The sequence below is a fragment of the Fringilla coelebs genome (assembly GCF_963513975.1).
Source record: "Fringilla coelebs genome assembly, chromosome: 19".
Taxonomy (NCBI): domain Eukaryota; kingdom Metazoa; phylum Chordata; class Aves; order Passeriformes; family Fringillidae; genus Fringilla; species Fringilla coelebs.
In genome coordinates this window covers 9150792-9173299 of record NC_140045.1, presented here as the reverse complement: position 1 = coordinate 9173299, position 22508 = coordinate 9150792, and the positions used below count along the sequence as shown (strand labels likewise).

The 22508-nt window shown below is 50.1% G+C and overlaps 1 protein-coding gene across 1 annotated transcript; it reads right to left on the bottom strand.

Moving 5' to 3' along the window:
* Window positions 1–1606: 1606 nt before the first annotated feature.
* Window positions 1607–19798, bottom strand: CDR2L (cerebellar degeneration related protein 2 like; the record flags this gene model as incomplete). The annotated part of the gene is made up of 5 exons (XM_084218637.1): window positions 1607–3274; window positions 4764–4928; window positions 5626–5774; window positions 7146–7258; window positions 19720–19798. The coding sequence occupies 5 exons, from the start codon at window positions 19796–19798 to the stop codon at window positions 2389–2391; spliced, it is 1392 nt and encodes a 463-aa protein (XP_084074763.1). The 3' UTR covers window positions 1607–2388.
* Between the last annotated feature and the right edge of the window lie 2710 nt (window positions 19799–22508).

Below are 22508 nucleotides of genomic sequence, written 5' to 3'. Positions count from 1 at the left end.
GATTTGAATTGGAGCTTGGAAATTGTGTGGTTTTACAGAGACTTCCGAGCTGACAAAAGAGAGGTTTGATTGCGTGGCAATGTTGGCAGTCCAAGTGCACAAAAATGTGTGTTACATAAATAATGCAGCAGAATAGTTCAGCATATTCTCTTTCCTTTCTGCAAGGGTGCCTGAAGCACTTTCTTGACCCAAATTGTACTTGAAAATCAAAGAATTAACTCTTGTGCTGTTATTAAAAGTAAAAAGAACTGAAAGAGCTGTGAGAAAATCAGTGTTTCTCTGCATTTGAGAGGAGAATAGAGCATTAAAAAATATATTTAATGTGTTGCACACTTAACTGTGTTGATGATCCACATGGGATTGTTTAAAACAGAAGGTGAGGGTGATTCCCCTCCCACACCTTTGCAGCATCAACTGACTGCAGGGCAAACACTGCCCGGCTTAAACCAGCACTGCTACAAGTGCCGAGTCAACGGGTGGAGAACGCTCCCAGGAAATCAACAACACTTCTCTTGCTGCTGTTGTTCATTTTTATTTATTTCATTTTATTAGACAACTGCTTTCCATTATAAATAAATAAGGCATGAAGGTTCTCCATACTGTTACAGAGCTGGTAGCCACAGCTGTGCGTGCAGCTCCTGATGCATCTGGGGCTGTGGGGCACCTGGAAATGCAGAGTGTGGAAGAGAAGAGCAGTTGGTAGTTTTGAGGAGGAGACCTCTGGAGCAGGGGTGGTTTGCTCATCACACCCCTGCCAACTTACCTTTGTGGTACTCAGCTTAACAAAACGGTGGGTTTGGGGGAGTTTCTGTATTAATTCCATGGGGAATGAAAGAAAGGTTGCTCCTTGTAGCATCAAAGCCCTGGATGTAGGGGATTATTCCATTTGAACAGTCTACCCCTTCCAAAGCCACATTCATATTTCTTTCTTTCAATGTTGCAAAGATTCCAGCTGTTGACCGAGATTTTGGGATGTAAGCTGGTGAAAAGAGAATCCAGATGTAGCTGATGGTTACTCCAGGGGGGTACAGAGTAGGCTGCTTACACTGAACTGCTGGGTTTTGTGGCTCAATGCTCAGGGTGTTGCCTAAGCTGTAATGAGATGCTGCTTCTCTGCCTAAAATGTGTCTGACTGTACAAGGTCATCATCTAGTTCATGGAAGCTGGAAATTGGTGATTCCTGAGACTGCAGTGGCCTTTTGGCTGCGTGTTTGCATGTCTGTGGAAGCCAAAGTGAGGAGATTTCAGTGCTGGAAAGGGAACTGGAACATGAGAGGTGACAGTGTCTCAGCCAAGAAAGATTATTTTCAGCAGGAAGCTGAAATCTGTCCTTGTGGCTGGGGAGATGTTTGGAGCAGGAGTGAGGGGTGATGTGTGATCTGTGCTACTGCCAGGGCCAGACTCCTGACCTGGGAGATGCTGCATCCCCTGGCTTGTGTGTGAGTCCCTGGGAGTCAGTTTTGAGCCCATGCAAGCTGTTTTTAAGGAATTTGCTACGATGGGACAATGACTTCTTGAAGAGCACAGCACAGAGAGCTGGTACCCAGACCATGAGATGAAAGTGTGTCTCTGATATTGTAATAGCACTTCTTGTCTTGCCGTGGGAAAGCCCTGGGCACTGAGTTCCTACCAGGCATGGTGCTTCACCTGGGTTGAAATACCAGGGCAGACTTAGAGCAAGTAAATCCCATGTGCCTGCAAGGTCTGGAGAGTGTGGACTGAAACACTGAGCGACGCTGATGGAGATGGAACAATCAGTCTTATGTTTCTCTTCAAGTTTTTCCAGTTGCAATGAGCTTGCATTGTAAAGAGCTGAAAAACCTGACTGAATAGAGAATGGCTTAAATAGCAAGACCATGCTGCCCCGTGGGGAAGGCAGAGATAGAAGTCTCTTGGGTTCAAGCATAGGTTCTCAGCCATAAAACTAACTGGAGGATTGGGCTGCTGTGCTGGGGCAGCCCCTAAAGTTCTGATGGCTTTTTTTTTTTACTTTGAGGTGCTGTACTCCAGCTGTGGCAGGATGCTGGAGGACATCCAGCCTTTTGCTTGCAGATAATTGGGCTAGGACAAGCTGAAAAAGGGTGGACGGGGAGACTGATTTCTTTTCTTTCATGGTAGGGTTTACATTGCTGTTGTGATGTCTGGCAGCGGCAGTAACTCATGCAGAGATCCGTCATGTGGTTTCTGAAATCCTCTAACTACAATGTACAATTGTCCCAATGGGTTGTCCAGAGCCTAAGCTTAAAAAAGTGAGTTGAGTCCCTGTGACATCCTCTCGCTTGCAGACCTCTCGAACCTTCAAAGCAGAGGGGCCACGCGGCGCTTCCTGGGGCTCAAGAGAAGACGTGGCCGTTGCAATTGCTCGTGGGAGCTGTGGAGAGCCAGGACTCATTTGCTGCTCTTGTTTTTCACCTTTGTGGCGTTGATGTCTGCTTTTGTTTTCTGGATGCGGGAGAAGATCTCCTTAAAAAGAGCCTTGTACTCAGGCTGGCTCTGCTCCAGCCGCTTGTCCACAGCCTCCACATGTTTGCTGATGGTCTTTTCCATGGTTTTGCGCTCTTCCAGCTCATGCCCCTCTCCCCGGAAGTCCCTGAAGGAGCTGTCGCGGGAGATGGGCCGGGAGGTCTGGACCCCCGTGTGGCGCACGCTGTCCTTGTGCTGCCGGCACTTGCTGAGCAGCTCCTCGTACTTCTCCAGCAGGGCGTGGTACTGCTCGTCCACCTCGCGCAGGATGGACATGCCCCGCTTGCGCACGTTGTTGGCGTGCAGGGTGTAATTGCCCTCGTGCCGGCTCACGGCGTCCTTGGTCACGATGGCGTTCAGGGCCGTGTCGCTGCAGCTTTTCCGCACCGGGTGGTTTGGGGAAGGGGTCATGGACGTCCCGTGGCTTTTCCCTCCCTCCTCCTCGGACAGGTCGATGTAATCTGCTTCTGGGGCGTTGTTCAGCGGCTCAAGGAGGGCTTCGGACAGGTTGTCCTCTCTGCTGAGCAGGTACTTCTTGACTTGTTTCATCTGCTGCAGCTCCAGGAGCTCTGCCTCCAGCTCCTTGATGCGCAGTTTGCAGTTCTCCATCTCGCACACCCGCTGCTCCAGGTCCGAGTACTCCTGGATAACCGAGGTGTACTCGCGCTCCACCCTCTCCTTCCGCTGCTTCTCCTGGTTCACCTGGGATCTCAGCGAGTTCACCATGGCTTGGAGACGCTCGTTCTCCCTCTCCAGCGGCTTCTGGTTGAATTCTGTGGAAGAGCTGTGGACCTGGAATGCATCCTCATACCTGAAAGAGGAGAAAGATGCTTGAGAGAGTCTGACCAAGCAGTCTGACCCATGAGGGATTTGTGTTTTATTATGTAAGTAATTCCTCTGATGTCCAAAAAGGATATGAGCTCATGGAGTGAGATGTGCCTTTTCCATGTGCCAGGAGACCACAAGGTGTGGACGCAGAGACAAATCTCTGTCCCACAGAACTTGCAGTTTTATTGGACAGCAGCAATAAAAGACAGGAGGGAAATGAGATCCTAAAAGGTAAAAGACACATCTAGTTAACAGACAAGCCACCAGCATTGCAGTGAAGCAAGAATGAATGTTCAAGTGCTACCAGTCTGAGCTGAAAGTAGGTGGCTTTGGGTTTTTCCTGCTGGAGTCCATCAGCTGCTCTCTGCACCATTGAGTTCACCAACTACCCACTGCATATGGTAACAACGCCAGACCCACCCAGCCAAAACTCTGAAGCACATGTGCTGCTGCCAGTGCAGCCTGGTATCTGGGAGGTGCTCTGGATGGAGTGAGGGAAGATTTACATGGCAAGGCAAACAGAGATTTTTGACAGAGGTGCCCCTTCTTCGTTTCCTGGGAAGTGATAACAAGCACTTCCCCCTTCCCTTCAGGAATTTGGGTTTTCCTCCTCAGTGAAGCACCCATGGCATCCTGTTTGTTTAGAACAGATTGGAAAAGTGCAAGCTCCATGGCTTCCCCTGGGAGGCATGGCTGTCGTGGGGGGTATTGAACAGGTTTCAAGGCACTGAAGGGCAGCCTGACCTTCAGAGCCAACTGTGGAGCTGCAAGGGGGCCCAAGGTCCTGTGGTAGGGGGGAGAGTTGGACTGGGGGGAAAAGAACCACAGAGACATTAAGTGGATTTTGCTGGGGGTCACGTTATGGCCTGATTAACATCCCCATTGCTGCTGCAGTGAAAATGTCTTTGGTTCATATCCTCTGGCAGAGGATGCTTTCAGTAACAAAGTTTATTGATTGCTTATCTATTTAAAGAACTCTCTTTTGTGGACAAAGCTGAGCAAGAAATGTCCTCGTGAGGTCAGTGAATTAACACAGTCCCAGGTTTTGAGGAGGACTAAGGCTGCAGTAGTGCTGAAGGTGTTTATACAGCACTTGGCAGCACATGGTGTATCTGCATGTGTTACTGGTCCTCCTAGGGAGTGCTGGAGTCATGCAGCACAAAATGCACCATCTCAACTGGTTTCAGTGAATCAGAGGTGCTGGTGCTGTGCTGGAAAGCAGCTGGAAAGGGAAAATAGGCTGTGCTGGTTTGGGAAGGGAAGTATCACTGTGCTGAGATCATGAAGGCTCTGCCTTGTCAACACCACCTTAGGCAGATGGTTTGGTGAGAGGAACATCCCCCCTTCAGCTCCAGCCGTGGGTTTCAGGCTCTGACGCCCAACCTCTCTGTCTGAGGGGTTTCTGCTCACCCACCACCTCCCCTGTTCGTGGGGAGCAGTTTGGAGGGGTTGCCACAGCCAAGGCTCCATACCTGGGGCTGGAGCACAGCTCCTTAAGGCAGGGGAAGGTGTGGATGGTTCGGCGCCGCTCCCTCTTCTCCCTCCGGATGCGGAGCTGCTCCAAGCTCCGCATTTCCTCCACCTGCTTCTGCAGCTCCTCCACCTGGTTCTGCAGCCCCTCGATTGTTTCTGTTAAGCTGCAGAGAGAGGAGGGAGCACAGGTGAAAAATCAGAGCTACAGGTTCCTAAAAGACATAAGCACTCTCCTGAAACATCTCTGCACTTAAAACAAGCATTTATTCCTTTTGTTTATCTTGAAGAGAAACACAGAGACTGGGCAGAGATTTTGTTTTGTTCTGTCTGCAGATAGTTTGTAAAACACTCTGCTCAGAAATTCCTTCTTCACACAGTTGTTTGCAAATGATGCTGCATTACAAGAACATGGCTTAGGCTGCTGTTTCTAGGGATGACCTTGATCATGTGCTTGTTTTAGGAAAGAAATATTATTGATAAACTGGTGTTTCAGCATGGACTAGCCTGCGTTTCATGAGTTGCTGGATCTGTGTCTGGTGTTTTTTCAGGGCTGTGTGCTGGGGATCTCCCTGATAGGATTATGTGCCTTTTCTCCAAGGGAAAGCATCAGAGGAGAGGCTGCTGTGCCTCTCTCCAGGTAGCTTCAGACATTCTTTTATCCAGCCCTTATCCTAGGGACATCTGTGCTGTGGCTGACCCCTGCTAACCAGCATTACTGCAACACACTTGTGTTCTAAACATCTGCAAAAGTGGGCTGATACAAAATAGAATGGCTCAGATGTCAATGACAGGCTGCACTTTGGGGCAGGGGAAAGGTGAGCTGAAGGCTCTTGGGCCTTGAAGAGCCAGGGGAGGCCATACCACTGGATCTTTTGTTGGGAAGTCTTGCTTTCCAGCACGAGCTTCTGGTTTGCCAGCTCCAGGTCCCGCGCTGTCAGGTCCAGCTGCTCGTAGACTTTCGCGTGCTGTTCGTTCATCTGCCGCAGCATCTCCAGTTGCTTGGTCAGGTACTGCAGGGAAAAGTGAAGCATGAGCACTCCATGTCCAAAAACCAGGGTTTTTCACAAGCAGAAATTCCTACAGCCTTTGCTTCCTCTGATAATGTGGTCTGTGGCTCTGCCTGGTTGAAGCCTCTTCCACAGATGAAATATTCATCCCCCCGACCACTGTAAATATTTTTGTGTCTAAAATACGATTGAACTTCCCCTGCCCTCTGTGAAGGGCACTAACCTCTCTCTCTCTCTATTCAACTGCTTTTTTTTCCCAGTACCAAAGAAAGTTGATATCCCTGGGACTGAAAGTTGGCTGAAATTGGCCAGTTGGTTACTGGATCGTCTGACAGATCGATTGCAGAAGCTGTGTTTCCTTGGAAATTCAGGCTAAAACTCTGAGTCTGTGAAATATGAGACCTGTGGTTCCTGTGGATCTGCACACCCTTTTCTGTAAGTCTGCCATTGCAAAATCTTATCCTTGGAAGACTTCGAGAGGGGCATCTACTCAGGTGCTCCCTCTCAGCTGGGGCCAGATTCCAGATCCTGTGGTGGATGTGCTTCTGACGGGCTGCTGGAGGGGGAATGACTAAATCCATCCACTAGCTCCCTCAAACATCAGCTGTCTGATCCCTGCAGCATCATGTGCTGCTCTTGTGAACTGGCAGACCTTCTCTGCCCTGTGTCCTTTTAAATCAGGGGGTGTCCAGTCTTTTTTAACTCACAGATCCCTAGAAGGTTTCCAGTGGATGAAAACCCTCCCAGGCACAGCAGGTTTAAGCCTCTAAGATCAGTTCTGTGAGCTCTTAGAAATACTTCCCTGACCCCACAGGACGCTTGAAATGGGGGTTTAGATTGCAGCTCTTGGAGAAAGAGCTATTTTATGCCTGTAACAAAGGGAGCTGTGTTATGGGGGGTGCCGAGGGGCCAGCTGGGAACAAACACGATTCTGAGTCTCTGGGATCAAGAGAAAGCTGCAGCAGAGCAGAGAGAAGTGAGTGTGAAGGCTGATGGATGTGCAGGGGAAGGCCAAACGTGACCCAGCTGCAGCCTGGTGCCAAAATCTGGTGCCAAAATCTGGTGTGCACATCTGGGCAGGGAGTGAGGATGTGAGAAAAGGAAAAATGCCAGTTAATAGGGGAACGAGGCCCTCTCCAGGGCTGGGATGAGCTTTAATCCATCCACAGACTTTAAAACTCAAACAGACTTTAACCCGTCCTGCTTCAGGCACTTTCAGAAGATACTTCGACTTCCCCACAGCACATCCTTGCCTTTCTGCTGGCATCTGAGCTGCTGGCACTGGTGGAAGTGCCCCTTTCCCACCTTTGCCCTTAGGTGTCAGCAGTGGCCAAGCAGCCCCTGTCCCCACCCCTGTCCCAACTGTGTCCCTACCTCAATCTCCTGCACTTGCTCCTCGTTGGTGGCATACATCTGCTGCAGGGAGTCCTCCAGCTCTTTGTTTCGCTCCAGCAGGGTTTTCCCCAGCTCTGCAGCCAAGTGTAAGTCTGAAAAGCAGAGGGACAAAGCTGCTGTAGTTCCCACAGCTCCATGGCTGGGTGTGGTGGGATCTCTCCCCACCCCAAAAAATGACCCGGCACCAAGCACAGCAGCACATTTTTCATGACACTGGTTTTACTGGCACATTTTGACCTGGCTGTATGCTCACAGAACATACAGGATCTGGCCTCTGGTCTTGCTGGGCTGCAGGAGCAAGGGGAGGCCAAGCTCAGGACTCTGCAGCTCCTCCATGCAATGACAATTTAGTGCTTTGCTGGCTGCAAAACCCTCCTGCACTCCCTACATGCTGTAACCAGGATCAGCCCAGGATCTGGGCTGTGGCAGGTGCTCAGCACCTCCATCCCCTATTGCTGAGAAGGGCTCAGTGCCCATCAGAATGGAGCAAAGGGTTGGTAAAGCCCTGCAGGGCCTTGGGGATGCTCTATAAATTACATTATTATCTCTAACGAAGGGAGTGCCTTGCCTTCCCTGTCAGCCTCCATCCATCACCCTCTAATAGACTGACAGGAGTAATAAAACCCCGCGTGCCCGAGGGGGCTGGAGGCACCTCCCAGATGTGCTGCCCTGGCAGCACTGCAGTGGCTGAACCCAAGGCTCTTTCCTTGGGGCAGCTCCAGGGAAAGGACAAACTACTTTGTGTTCACTCTCTGCCACCTCTAAACGCCCTTAGGAAGCTTCTGAAGTAGTTGGACTTCAGGAGAAATGCAGGGAAAAGTAGATGTTGACAGTGTGGTCAATTGAAAATGCTGGTTTTGCTGCTGGGAAAAGAAAAAGCCTCCAGGTCTGTGAATCCTGTGTTGGCCAAAGCTTGAGCACACAGGTGATGCTCTTTGTGAGGCTGGGACAGCACAGTTGGCTCTGAGAACAGCCCTTTGCTTTCACAGGAATTGCTTGTCTTCTTAAAACCTGACTATGAGCAGGGAGGGGGTTCATTCTTATTCGTGCTTCTAGAGATAACAGCTCTTAGGATGGCAGAATGAAAATCTGACCTTAATCCTTCCAAAAGGTAAAGAAAGAGGTCCTGGTGTGCATTATTGCTCTTTCTTTCTCTGTTGTGGTTATCGTGCAGCTGTAGGTAATTGAGGAGTGGCAATCCTGCAGGGTGTGAGGGGACTTGTGTCTCCAGCCCTGGCATTTTCTTAGCCTGTTGTAATGCTCCCCTCTAGTCTGCATTTAATGGTGTGTTCTGAAAAGGCTTTGCCAGGGCTGAGAGTAGCTCTCATTTTCTTCAGTGGTTCATTTGGCCATGCAGTTGATTGGGAAAGAGGGATAATTCGTCACTAAGACAAGAAGAGGGGGAACCGGGACTCCTGGGATGTATTCTGAGCCTGGGAAAGCCCTGACCTCTCACACATCACAAAGTGAGGCTCACACTGACCTTGGACACGAGTGCTTGCCAGGGGGTGAGCTACAGTGCTGTCAGTGCCTGGGATGGGGATTTCCTGATGGATGATGTGCTGTGAGATGTGCTGATGTGTTACCAGTTTGTGTGTTGCCTGTGTTTCTTTCTGCTGGCTCCCCAGATGTGGTGCTGCCAACAGCTGCTCACTATGTCCTCGAATCTCCCCTCTCCATGGGAATAGGCTCTCCAGCTGTGCCCTGCATTGCAGGGTGTTATTATTAAAAGGGCTGTGACCTTTTTAATTATAATCCTCTTCATTGCACAGTGACCCAGTCTGAGGGCTGCAGTCGCAGCTCTCCCTGCAATCAAGTTATTGGCACGTTTCCCCATGGACAGACTTCCTCCACCTATTTGGTTTTTTCCAAGCACCAAATTTCCGTAGTTTATAAAGTGCCCTTGGGAGACCCGAGTGTTTGCTACACCAGCTGGGGCTGGGGGAACAGCCAGATGCCAGCAGAGATGAAGGATAATTTGTGCCTTTAAGCTGCTTGGGGCTGTGTTTAATGGCAGCACCACCTTGCCAGAGCCAGTGTTGTTCCTGGAGAGTGGCACCTTGGAAATCACATCCCTGGCAGCAAGCAGGGCCCCGATGTGGAGGTGTGGAGTGAGAGGCTCCGTGCTGTGCTCCAGGTAATGAGTCAAGTGTGTCCCCATCCCTGTGGATTACACCAGTGCTCTCCCACCATATGGCATCCAATTTAATCAGCTGGGGTTGAGTTAAGTGGATTAGGCAGTGCAAGATCCTGCATTGTAATTTAAAGGGCTCTGTCAGCAATAATTTAATGGGGGAAATGGGCAGCATTTGGGGATGAGTGGGAAAGAGGAAGAATGGGGCTCGGCTCTGAGGAGGAAATTGAGTCTTCATTTCCATTTTGAGCATAAGGGCCTGGGAGACTCCAGGCTTGAAGGACATGAGGGAATTGGTTCTTTTAGTGTCTTTTAATTGCCTCAGCCATTGTCACACACACTCCCTCCCTCTCTGCCTGCCAGCCAAAGCATCCTTGGTAATCCTGTCTCATCCACCCCCTTGTGCCTGAGTCCTCTTCCCCACCTGTTGGTCTTCCCGGCCTGTGGGGCTGAGGGGAGGGGGGAATGCTGTGGAAGTGCTTTAATGTCGTCTTTAGACCAGATCCCTCTTGATCTTTGTACTAATTGTGGCTCTGCATGGGCTGAGGGAGCACACAGCTCTTCTCCACAGAGACCTTGGAAACCTGAGGCTGAATGTGAAATTTCGCCAAGTTGTTTGAGGGAGAAAAAGAACTGTTTAGGAATTCAGGAATCCTTTCTACATAGTACTATGGTTTTCCCACAATTTTTTGTATTCTTCTTTGCTTCTCCACTGTCAGATCAGCCAGCCAGTGCTGAAGGACTTGCCCTAATTTAGCAGATATGCTGATGCCTCCCTTCCCCCTCACCTCTGGATGCAGGAGGAGAAATAAAGTGCCGTGTGTCTGCTTGATGTGCTCGATCCCTCCACATCCTGCCTGTGCTGAAGACACCACTGTGAAATGGCCAGTGTTCAACTTCAAAAATGGGGTCCTGATGCTGCCAAATCCTATCAGGAGAGAACTAGGGTTGCAAACTGTCCTGGGCAGCACCAGCCTGGCACCCTCTGGCTCCCTGTACTGCAAGCACTGACGTGACCCTTCTAATTAACACCAGCCAACAAGACAGGCCGTGTCCCCAAACAAAGGGCTGTGCCTGTGGAGCAGGGGAGGGAGGGATGGGGGCTGCATTTCTTTGAAAGCCTCCATGGGAAAGGCCTCTGAGCAAGGAGGGTGGGGATGGGAAGAGAGACCATATGGTGGGAAGGGAGCAGGAGCTGAATCCAAGCAGAGGAGCAAGGCTGGGCAGAACATCAAGGAGGCACCATCCTGGAGCTGCAGAGATCAGCAGCAGCAGCCCAGCAATAACTCTGCTACCTCTATGCCACTGAGGAGACTTGAAAAAACCCATCCTGATCCAAAAGCTGTAGCAGGTCATCTTTGATGGAAGGAGGCTGAGGGACAAACTGCAGGCTATTCCCTTGTAGCAGCATCCTGCGGCAGTGCTGGCACAGGTGGATGCTCCCTGCATGGGGCTGTGGCAGAGCTGGATGCTTCCCCAGCCTTGCAACGAGGCTCAAAGAGGATTTGGAGCTGTTTCTGCCTTCGCAGTGCTGGCCTGCATCTGTTTGAGCAGAGCACTCTGCCACAGCCTTCAGGAGCATCTCCTGGTTGTGACTTTGGGAAAGCACAAGCCTGGTGCTGGGCAGGTTTTGGCTGCTCTTGGCTTGATGATGATCTGGTAGCTGTTCAGATGCTCCTAATAAATGCAGCTTTCTGGAGGAAGCCACCATCTGGTGCAGCTGCTTTGGACTTTCCCCTGTCATCTCTCTTGCAGTGAGGGAATCTCATGTTTAGGCTGTGAGAGAACACACTGGGAATGCTGCACTTGGCTCCTCACCTTTAATAAACCAGCCCTGTCTGTGTCCTGCAAAGCCAGCAGCTTGCAGGGGACACAGAAGTCCTTTACTGTGTGGTGCAGATGAGCAAGGGTTCATGGATTTGCAGGTCCTTTTCAGCTGAGCATGTATAAAGGAATTACTTGTGGCCCCTTCCTAAATGTGGGGCTGTAGAAAGGGCTGCTCCTGTCCTGTGCTGCACATGGTGAATGCATCTGCTGAAGAGCAGGGAGGAGGGTGGGGAGGTCTCTGGAGGAAGCTCAGGGTGCTTGTGAGTTGATGGATGGGGTACATTGAGAGTTAAGAACTGATGTTTAATGCTGTTGACGTTTAATTTAATGGCATTTGCTGTCTGCTCCATTACACATGGGTACTTAAAGTCAAGGGTGGGTGCAATTATTCTTTTCAAAGTCTCAATGAATGATGCTATGCTGGTTTACCCTGGGATAGGGTATACTTGCTACTCATTTATTTTCCTTCATAGTTGTGAGGCATTGTGCTGTCTGGGTATATTGCAGTGAAGATCAGCTTTTGTATATCACTTACTGCTGCTCCATGGCAGGTGATGGAAGCAATCTCTGTACTTGGCCTGTATAAGGCATTGCAGTGGAACTTGCTGGGGTGCAGGGAAGCAAATGCCCTCTGGCAGCACCTCAAACACAACCTGAAAAAGCCTTTCCAATGTGCCCATTCTACAAAGATAGTGTTTCCTTAGGCCAGCCAGACCTTCCAGAGTCACCAGTGTAACTGCTGAGATGTGGATTCCCCATTGCTTTTACACTGGTGTACCTCAGACATTGCTGCTCAGTTCAGCTCTGCACTTGGTGTTTTGTGTGTTTTTGGGGAGGATCTGCTATTTTGGTGTAGTGGGGTGTTCCACAAAGGCAGGGCTTTCTTTTTAAAACAGCCCCAATGAAGCAGGTGGGGAAAAGCCTCTGTTAGGGCTGGGTGAGAGCAAACAGGGTGCCTAAGCCCCTGGCAGCACAGCTGCCTCCTCCTCTTCCTTCTCCTCCTTTCAAACTGTGCCTCTTGCTGGGCTGAGCTGATGTTGATCACACTGGCATTTTTCTTACCCTAATGAGATTTGCTGGATTTCCTGCTTGTTTTTTTTTTTTTTTTCCTTTTTCTTTCTCTTGTGTAATCTGTTACGTGCTCCTGTGCCGCCTTTGGCTGTGCAAGTGTCCCTGGTGGGGGGGCTCAGGTGGTGGCAGAGGGGTGTTTGGCACAGGGTCAAGGCAAGCCCAGTGCACTGAGAGCAGCTCTTTCCATGGTATCTGGAGCCCCCCTGGGCAAAAGTGGCATCACCAAGGATTGGAAATCCCTGACAAGGGGCTCAGGGACACACTGTCTGTACTGTGCTCTGCTGTGCTGCAGAGAAGTCCTCTAGCTCTCTCAGCCCTCTCTGCTTCCTTCCTTGCCTTCTATATTTTTCAGTTCTATTCAATATTTCCTCTATCAGCTCTCCTTTATTCTTCTCAGATGCTCACCAGACTTTTTAGATTTAGTTTATGCCTTTTCTTTCTTCCCTCTTATCATCCTGCACTCCAAATTCTCCCCTGTATATTAATACTTGAGACCCAAGATGGTCACCTCTGCTTCTGAGCTGTGTCTCTACAAATGCACACAGAGCAGTCCCATCCTTGTGCTCACAGCAACTGCTGTGCCTTTTGCCAAGTTGTTAGAGCATGAGAACACAGAGGATGTTATTAGACCATGGCTGAGGCCCCATCTGCATCTTTTCCTGCTGTTCTCTTATCTAAACAGCCTCAGTGCCTGTGTTTGCCTTGTAGGCTAAAATGGCTTGAAAGAGCTTGGTGACTGGTGGCTCCGAGGCTCTGATAGTGCACCTGGATCAGAATGTCCTAAATAAATATATACAAGTGGGGCTATTGAAGAGAAGGAGTGAAGAAAGAGAAGGGAGAAAGGGAGACAGAGCTTTCCTGCGTGCGCTCCTCCCCCGGGCAGCAAATCTCCAACTAATTAATTATGTTGGGCTCAGAAAACCGTGAATAAAGGCTTCCACTCTTTTAAAGCTAAAGACACAGGCATGTGGATGGCTGCCATGTGGCAGAACTCCTCTCCCCTGTGTGTTTTGGGGGCAGGAGGTTGTAAGTGACCCAGGATGGACAAGGAGGATGAACACTGGGGGGCTCAGCACAGTGCTGCGCACGTGCAGAGCCCCGAGCAAAGGCGGCCTGCAAAGGACAGGTCACTGTGCTCACGTGGCAGGGGATGGTGCCCACAGCGCAGGGCTGCCACAACCATGTCAGTTCTCCTGCCCTGCCCTTCTCCTGCCCTGCTCCTGGACATATTCCCCTACTCTGAGCCATTCCCAGCCAACTCAGATGCCCTTGCTCCCCTCTTGCTAGGGGGAGGTAGGTGGAACCACTGATTCTGAGTGATTTGGACACTCAGGGCACTCAGGGAGCAACCATTCTAGCACAACTGTCACTTTGCAGCTGTAGTAGCCCCCAGGACCCCTGCCAGCAGTGCCACTGCTGGTTACTTCTGTCTGCTACCTCTTATGTCCAGAGGCATTTAGGTACAGAGACCTTTTTTCCATGTGTTACAGCTAAATGCAGAAACAGCCTGACCCTCTGCAGCAACGCAAAAAACCCGTCCACCTTTTCTCCATCAGCCCTTTTGCTTGACTTAGAAGAAAAGTGTATCATCTTGTAGGGTGCTGCTCCACTTCTGCTCTCTTCCCATCTGCTGCTGAGGAGTTTAGGAAGCTTTGTTCCTCCAGGTGCTCAGCTCGCAGCCCAGCTGTCTTGTGCCTGGCTATTGGCACAGGCTGGAGATGCTGCCCATGTGGGAAGAGATCCTGACCTCTAATCAGATGAGTGATCAGTGCTGTTTGTGCAGCTGCACAGCAAGAGCACAGGGCTGTAACCTGCCAGTCTGAGTTTGCAGGGAAAGGGAGTGATGAAATACTTGATGTACTCTCAAAATGATGTTATGTCCACCACTAGTCCTGAGCAGGATGCAGAGCAATACTTCTTTTGGGGGCCCAACACCAAAACCAGCGTCCCTGACACAGTTCTGCTTCAAAGACCGATGCCTGTGGGGTGTGCTGTGCTGCTCCTTGCTCTGCCTCCTCCTGCAGAAACCAGTGCTTGGCCACCACCTCCCAGTTCAGGTGCCTTCCCAGGACTCAACACTTCCTTGTGAACCAAGAAAACTTGGAGGACGGCATGATCACATCCTTGCTCCAACTGTTGGTGCTGCAGCTGCATGTTTGGAAGAGGCCAAGAAGCATGGACCTGGATATTACACACTTGAAGGTCTGAATCCTTCAGAGAGGAGGCAGATTAACTGAGCAGGGCCAGGGCAGCTGCACAGACTACACTGACTTCCCAGAAAACTGCAGAGGAACAGTCTGTTTTAACCATTAGAACTGTCATTTTTTGGAGGGATGGTTTATAACTGTTAAGTACACATGGAAAAAAACAAAAACAAACTGTAACATAAAATCCCTTTGAAATTCCCAGCTGTGCAAAAAGCAGCAGTTCTGTAACATCTGGTCTCCTTCCTTTGGGGTATTTTGTATTGGACATATTTTCCTAAATTCTTGGCCCATATATCACATAGTGTTTTTGGGCAGATTAAGGAGAAGCTTTGGAAACCCTGAAGGCGTCTTTAATGCGAGCACACAGATCTGTTGGAGTGAGATGAAGTGGGAATTTAGCACTGTGCTGCTCTGGAAAAGCCTTTTGGGAGAGGAGACAGAGTGTGAGTGTGGGAGGGAGCGGGCAGTGCGTTATCCTGAGTGCTGGCACTGCTTTTAGCAGGAGCAGGAGGGGACCCTGGTGCTGTCACTGCTCTCAGTAGTTCCTGCCTGTCACACTGAGTCAGTGCATCCGCCCTGTCACCAGCCAGCACTGGCTGGTACAGGAGCAAAGAGAGAGGACTGGAAAATGCTGGGGTGGGGGGACAGGCTCCATGTGCAGGGTGTTAGTGGCCGGTGCCTTGGCTCCCAGTCCCTCAGGCTTAGAGCTGCTGGGGGAAAACGTCCTTCAGGATTCACACCATAAATCCTTTGTGCATGGCCTTGCCAAGGAGAATTGCCACTGTTAGCTGATTGCTTCGGGATGGGATATATGGAAAAGTCTGATTTTTTGTTTGTTTGTTTGTGGGTTTTTTGGCTGTTGTTTTGTTTTTGTGGGTTTTTCAGTTTGTTTGTTTGTTTGTTTCCCTTTTCCCTTTCCAGCAGTTCCTCTAATTCTGCTCCCTCCTACAGCTGGAACTATGTGCCTGGGCTCAGCAAATGTGGAGAGGAGCTTCTGGTCTCTCACTGAAAGTTGCTGTGTGGGGCTTTCTTGTACCCCTTTTTGGCTTTCTTGTGCCCTTTTTTCTTGCTGCCTTCAAGTAATAGGGGAATTTTCACTCTAGGAAAATACATCTATTTATATTCTCCCCCTCCCATATTTGGAGTCTCTCATCACTTCTTTAGACTAACCTGTCATCTTATTTCCTTGTCTCCTGTGACTTTTCTAGTCCCTCTTGTCATTCCTAAGCAGCTCAGCAATTAGTCCCTGAAAACTTTCCACTTCCATAAGCTACCTGCTGTACTGTACTGCTAAATAAATAAGTGGCTCAGCTACTGCAGGCAAAGCTCTGTCCTTCTGGCTTGCCTCTGGGAGGGAGGGAGGGAGGGAGGGAGGGAGGGAGGGAGGGAGGGAGGGAGGGAGGGAGGGAGGGAGGGAGGGAGGGAGGGAGGGAGGGAGGGAGGGAGGGAGGGAGGGAGGGGAGATAACTGTTGTGCTCCTGGAGGACAGGCAAGGTGTGTGCCTTGTTCCTGGACTTCTGGGATAACTGCCTCCTGAAGGGTAGAATATGAGTTTCACCAGCTCCCCTGTGCAGTGAATGCTTTGGGCAAGCTGATAATGGATTGCAGCGCTCTGTACCACCTGGGTGGTGCAGGTATGGGTTCTAGTGGGTGCCAGCATGGATTCCAATGCCCAGGAGCACTGTGACCCTGCATCTTTACACGGATGAGTTGGGAGTGGTGCAAGCTCAGCACCTTGTGTCATTTTCCTTCTTAGTGCTCACTCAATCAGATGCTTGGCAAGAGGAGGAGGAATTAAAAAAGATCCTTAAATCTGGAGACCTTTAGAGGTTACAGCTGTCATGTCCTAAGCCTGCATTGCAGATGGTTTGGCCCAAAGTTTTCTGTGGCTGCTCTGGAGGACAATTGGTCTCGCAGTGGCAATGAGGTGATGTGCTGGTTCTTGCACTCCCTCTGGTCCTGCTGCCTATCTCAGAGCAGTCAGAGACTGTTTATTAACATGGGAGGAATCATCCCACACTTATAGAATCCTAGCATATGCTGAGTTGGAAGGGACCCATCAGGATTATCAGGTCCAACTCCTGGCCCCGTGCAGGACACCTAAGAAACCCCCATGTGCCTTAGGCTCTGGTTAGGTCAGGGATCAGAAGGGGGGCTTTGAGAGGCCTCCTCTTGGGTTGCACTCTGCTCTGAGACCTGACTGCTGGCAGGGGGATAGGGAGGCTGGGAAGATCAGGGAATGCAGTGGCATGACTGCAAGGAGGATTCATCTTGTGAGATTGCTGCGGTGAGATGAAGGCTGGAAGTGGCTGGCAGAGCTGCTGGGTCCGTTTGGATCCAGATGCAATTGAGTTGGCACACAGCCCTCCCAAACACAAATGCTCCTGATGAACAGGAAAGGTGCCCCCACTTATCTGCAGCTCAGACTCTCTAATTTTAGCTCATTCATTCTCTTGGGGTCTGGCTGCACGTAGGCCCTGTGCACAGGATGTGATGCAACTGTAGCCACATCATCAGTTTACAATGGCTGGAAAAAGGCTCACCAGAATTTTATTCTGCTTTTAACACTTAGAGACGCAGACTCCCCAGCCCATGGAAGGTTGCTGAACCAAAGCAGCACTTATATCCCTTCAAGCTTACAAAGCAATAAGCTAAGTCATGGTATGAGGGAATTTCAGCTCCATTTTTACCACTTTTCTCAAATCAGAAAGCCTTCTCAGAGGGAACATCATTGCAAAGGAAACCTCACAGGACACCACTGCTGTTACCATGTCATTGCTGAGGGTCCTGGCTGGGACTTGAGTCTCTGCTTCTGTGTGCTAAGGCATCTTTGTACAATGCCTCGAGCCACAGAGTGTTACAGTGTGCAGGAAACGGGTAAAGGCATCTGAAAGGCACTGGCTTAATCTGAACAAGGCTGGAAGGGCCTCGAGGCTGGGGACCAGATCTTGCTTGCATGTGGTAGATGCACCCTGTTGCTGTGGACAACAGGGGAAAGAAAGAGTGATTGGGACTTATTATTTTGAAAAAAAATAGTTACTTTGGCAAGGTGAAGCTCATGGAGGATGATGAAGAAAGTAACAGGTGCTTTGTGTGGAGCTGCAGGCATGATTTCCACTCTGGTGCTAAAATGGTTAATTAACATAATCATCACAGAGCTCCCAGTTAAGCCATCTGTTGCTTAGCAAACAGTTTTGGATGTAAATGTAATAAATATTTGATGATGCTGTGAAATGATGATAAAGGCCCAGCAACCAACTGGTTCACGGAAGAACCTTCTCTGCTCTCCTAGCTTGGATTGTTTCTCCCACCCCTTGCTCCTAAGGAATGGTCTTTAAGCCTCTGCTTTTGTCCTCTGCCCTCTTGGTGCTGCTGCCAGGCGTGGGTTTCTGTGCGACCCTGGGCTCTTGGCATGCCAATCCTCTTAGTAATGCCCCTAATCGTGCCACGCTGGATGTCTCGTGCTGCACATCCACCCCCCATTCCCAGACCAACAGCTCCACGGCTGTGCCGCCACCAAAGACCTCTGGGTGTCATGCAAAGGCACAGTGTATGTGGACAGAGTCCAGCACTGTCCTTTGTGATGCTTTGTGCATCGTGCAAATTAATTACGGTTGTAATTACCCTGTAGGACCTTTCCATTTGGTTGATTCCATTTAAAGCCTTCCCGCATCCCTCCTTGAGTTTGTGCAAGCCTGTGCAGCCCCTATTCATGTACAGGAGGCTGCAAACCCACAGCTGGGCTTTGTTTTGGGTGTGTGTTTTCCTCCAGTTCTGTATGTGCTCAAAAGTGGAGCCTGTACCCAGCTTCAATCCATCATCTGGAGACAGTCATTCTGTTTTTAGGCTGCTGGGACAGAGCTGGGAACCTGGCCTGCAGTGGGAAGGTGCTCGTATTGTTGTGAGCCAGTTGTGTGCCAGTGCTGACTCATGAACCTGACACCAGGGACAATGTTAGGCTAAAAATCAATTGGGCCTACGTTGTTCAACACTCCCTGTATTCATCCCTAGTTCTGCTGTTCCTCAGCCTACATCCCACCCCTGGACTAGTGCCCAGGCCCCTTGTGAGCCATGGGAAGACGTCACCCAGAAATGTGAATTTCTGAGCATTCAAAGGCTGCACTGTTAATCCAGCTGATGGCTTCATCTCTGTGCTCTTGGCTTTGTTGGAGTGTTGTGTTTCAAAGAACAGGGCCCAGTATCCCACTACTTCCTGTTAATTGAGAAACTGGGGTTAAAGCCCAGCTGTGGCAACCCCTGGGGGGCTGGTTATCATTTCTTGCCAGGCCCCTGTCCTGCAGCTGAAGTTGTATAAACTTCAAATCATGACATAATGTACTGGAGTGATGGTGGACTGAGGCACTGCAGCTGGACTGCACATCCCTGCTGACAGTCAGCTGGGAAAAGCAAATATAAAACTGTACCTATAGCACAATGTGCCAGAGGGGAACTGTGTACAGGTAGGAGTGATTTTTTGCTACACATTGCCAAATCAGTCCTGTTCGTTCCTGGGCCGCTGGCCCAAAATGGGACTTCTTCCAGTTATTTACTTACTGCATGTTGGCTCAAAATATTAAGATAAGAAAAATAAAATAAAAAAAGCCCCAAATACTCACAGGCACCAACTGTCCAGTCTTAGAATAAACATTCCATTGAACTAGGTACAGTTACTTCAAAGCAAACTACAGAAGTGAACATTTATCTTCCAACAAGGCTTCTTTTGCTGTTCGAAACTTGGCCTTGATTTTTTTTCTTCTCCTCCCATATTTCTCCTGATATTATGGCTGATTGGAAAAATCTCCAGAAGTAATTAGGTGACTGAGAAGCTGAAGATCCCTTTGGATTTGGGCTTGGACAGCAAAGCTTTTGAGACAGATTTTCAGTATCCTTAGCAATACATTATTTCCTTTATATGAATTTCTAACTAATGTGCCTGATAACTCTACCTTAGACTACTCTGAAATAAAAGCAGTGTCATAACTACCCCTGTTTGATTCTGCCTGCAGTAAGTTTTTTGGGGAACCAGCTACCTTGAAGATGTAACACAACAAATTATTTACTGCCCTAGTGCTTAGGACAGCTCTGGGCTCCCTGCCTCTGTCCATGAGCTTTAAACTTTCCTTGGCCAGGACAGCGGTTTGGAGCAGCGGAGCCAAGATTTGCCGCTGCAGGATGAGGCGCTGGCTTTGCCAACGAAATAGCAGTCCAGAGAGAAGGTATCCCACTCTCTCATCCCCGGGGTTTGCCCGTTTTCTTGCCCGCGCATCCCCTGGCCCACCATCCTTGGCAGCTTGCGGCGTGCCCCCATCCTTACCCTGCTCCAGATCCTGCTGGTCGTACCAGGGCTCCTCTTCTTCGCTCTGAAACTCCTCCATCCTGTCGGCGCTCAGCATTTAGCACCAGCGGCCCGGGGAGACGCGCAGCATCCGCCGAAGGGGGGGCCCGGCGCCTCCGGACCGAGGAGCGGGAGGGATGCGGGGATACGGGCAGGGATGCGGGGATGCGGGCGGGGATGCGGCCTCGGTGCCCCGGCCGGGCCGGGAAGGAGGAGGTGGCACGACGTGGCAGCCGGTGCCCGCCCGCTGCCCCGGCTCTGGGTGCCCGGGAGGGCAGCTTCCTCCTGCCTCCAAGGCCGGGGGGGGCTCCGGAGGAGGGGATGCAGCGGGGACGTGGCGGCCGGGGCGGGGGGGCTCGGCTTGCACAGGGCTGGGGGATGCACAAAGGAAGGAAGAGGGCCCGGCGCAGCCAGGCAGATCCTCGCTCCGCAGCTCGGTGGGGACCTCTAGCATGGAAATGCTGCAAAGAAAAGCGGGAGAGGGAAGGGGGAGGCGAGGCGAGACCGGCCTCCTTCGCCTCCTTCTTCTCCGCCTCCTCCTCTCCGCCCAGCCCTGCCGCGGACAGCGGGGCGGCTGCGGGGCTGCGGGGAGCGGAGCGTGGGGTGCCAGGGTGGGGCTCAGCCGGGCTGCGAGGAGCGGGAGCTGCCCCGCAGTGCCCCTGCTCTGTCCATCCCGGCTTGCCGCTGGAATGCCGTGTCCCGGCCTTGCCAGGGGCTGCACGGTGACTTGGGGCAATTACGGGGACCTCTCGGTGGGGCTTTCAGTGCCTTCTCTGCCTTGCTGGGTTTGTGTGGGTAGTTCTTCAAGAAGATCATCCATCCCCCCTTAGCTGGGGCTGCAAAAGGGGACACCCCATACAAACAGCCCCACAGCGTTTCCTCAGTGTGGGGTCTTCCTCCAACCCTGTCCTGTTTTGCACTCTGATGGGAAATCGGTGCCTCTGATGCAGGTTCCTCTTTCATTTTTCTTACCTTTGTAAAGGATGGAATGAACTTAAAATTCAGGGAAATCGGGATTTATAGAGTTCTGAGGAGGAAACCTGTCTGTTACATATAAGTAAATTCAGAAAATAGATTGGATTTTGGTGCTTGCTTTCCACCTTAATGGAATAAGGGTTAGAGATGGTGGTCATTCTCCTAGCTGGAGTTTGGCATAAGGGAATTTATTTGTGCTTGTCAGCCCTGGAATCTATCTGAGATTTTAAGATCCAAATCAACTTCTGTGACAGTAACAGTGTGTTTAGATGATTTTTTTTTTTTTTTTTTTTTTTGTTGGTGGTGGTGGAGTTTTTTTGTGGTTTTTTTTTTTCCTTCTGCATGATGGAACTCCACAGATTTCAATTTGATCGCATTACCTTGCAGTGGTGCCTACAGAAAAGGCAATATAAAGTCTCTACGCAAGAGCAGCAGACTGTGCATCCAGAAAAGATGGGATTTGTGTCAGAAAACTCTATCCAATCCAGTAGTGACAGGCAGCTGGGTGCCCCTGGATGATTAAAGCAAGGGCTAGTACTCGGGTCTAGTGTACAGCAGCAGAGGAGGAGGATAAAGATGGGAATAAGAGAGGAATTATAGACTATTCCTCTCTCCTTTTCTCCTCATAGACCTCTCCATCATATACACACATTCTGAAAATTCAGTGGCTGCTTGGAAAGTCATGTGCTTTATTACAGTCACAGACCAGAATCAAGGAGTCTCTTTAACTCGGCATTTATAACTCAGCAAACATAAACTCAGCACTTGTGGTGTATTTGGGAGAAAGCCATCTCTAAGTCTTAGACATTTTTCTAAGCAATTTTAATACAGAAATGGGAATATCTTAACTTTCTCATGCCTGTTGAAGGCAATCAATACCCTTAATGATATCAAATTTTGGTCAGACCTGAAGTGGTCAGGCAGTTGGACTAAAGTTCTTCTATTATTTGTGAGAAATAATTGCTTTTGAAAAGTATTCTGTTTGTAACAGAATTCGTATAAGATATCTTATAATAAATTCTTATAATGTATCTGCATATTGTAGCCATATTGAGTACTTGGATGCAAAGACCCAGGCTGTTTGGCAGAAAAGCCAGATCACAGGATTTTGTGAAAATATTTTTTCCTCTAGGTTTTACCAGAATATCTCAGATCTGATATGTCACTCAGTTGAATCAAACATCACTCCTGTACAGGTTATATGCCAAAAAAAGAGGATTCCCACAGTCTGCCCCAGCTGGAGAGTCAGCACACTGCTTTCTTTTGCAGAATGATTGGAATTACCTCACTTTTTTCTGAAGAAAGGTTTGGAGAGTTGAGCATGTGAAATGTAACTTGGGGACACCAAAAAGACCTGCTTGCAGTTCACAGAGCCACACAGAGCAGAACACCGCGATGATGGCTTCAAAGGCAACACTGAATGCCCTCAAACAGGTGCTTTGAGGTGTTCAGTGAGTGCCAAATCCTGAATTCCCAGCACCCAGGGTTATAAAACATCCTCTCCTCGTGTGTGGGTGGAATTTCATTAGGGTTAATGGGCCACCGCATGCAATGAGCTCCTCATCAGGTGCTCGAACAAGGTCCGTGTTACAAGCGTGCTTGTAGCTGGCTCCTTTCACCCCAGGGCTAGGGACAGACTGGAGCTGGCTGTTGTCCGGGCATCCTGCTTGCACCCCTGGATCCTCTGGGCTTGGACCGGGCTCGGAGAGTGGCCGGTGATGCCTTGACAGAGCTGTCACTGGGCTTGTGCCCGAGCCTGGCAAAGGAGCCTCAGAGGACAAAGACTGCGGGCA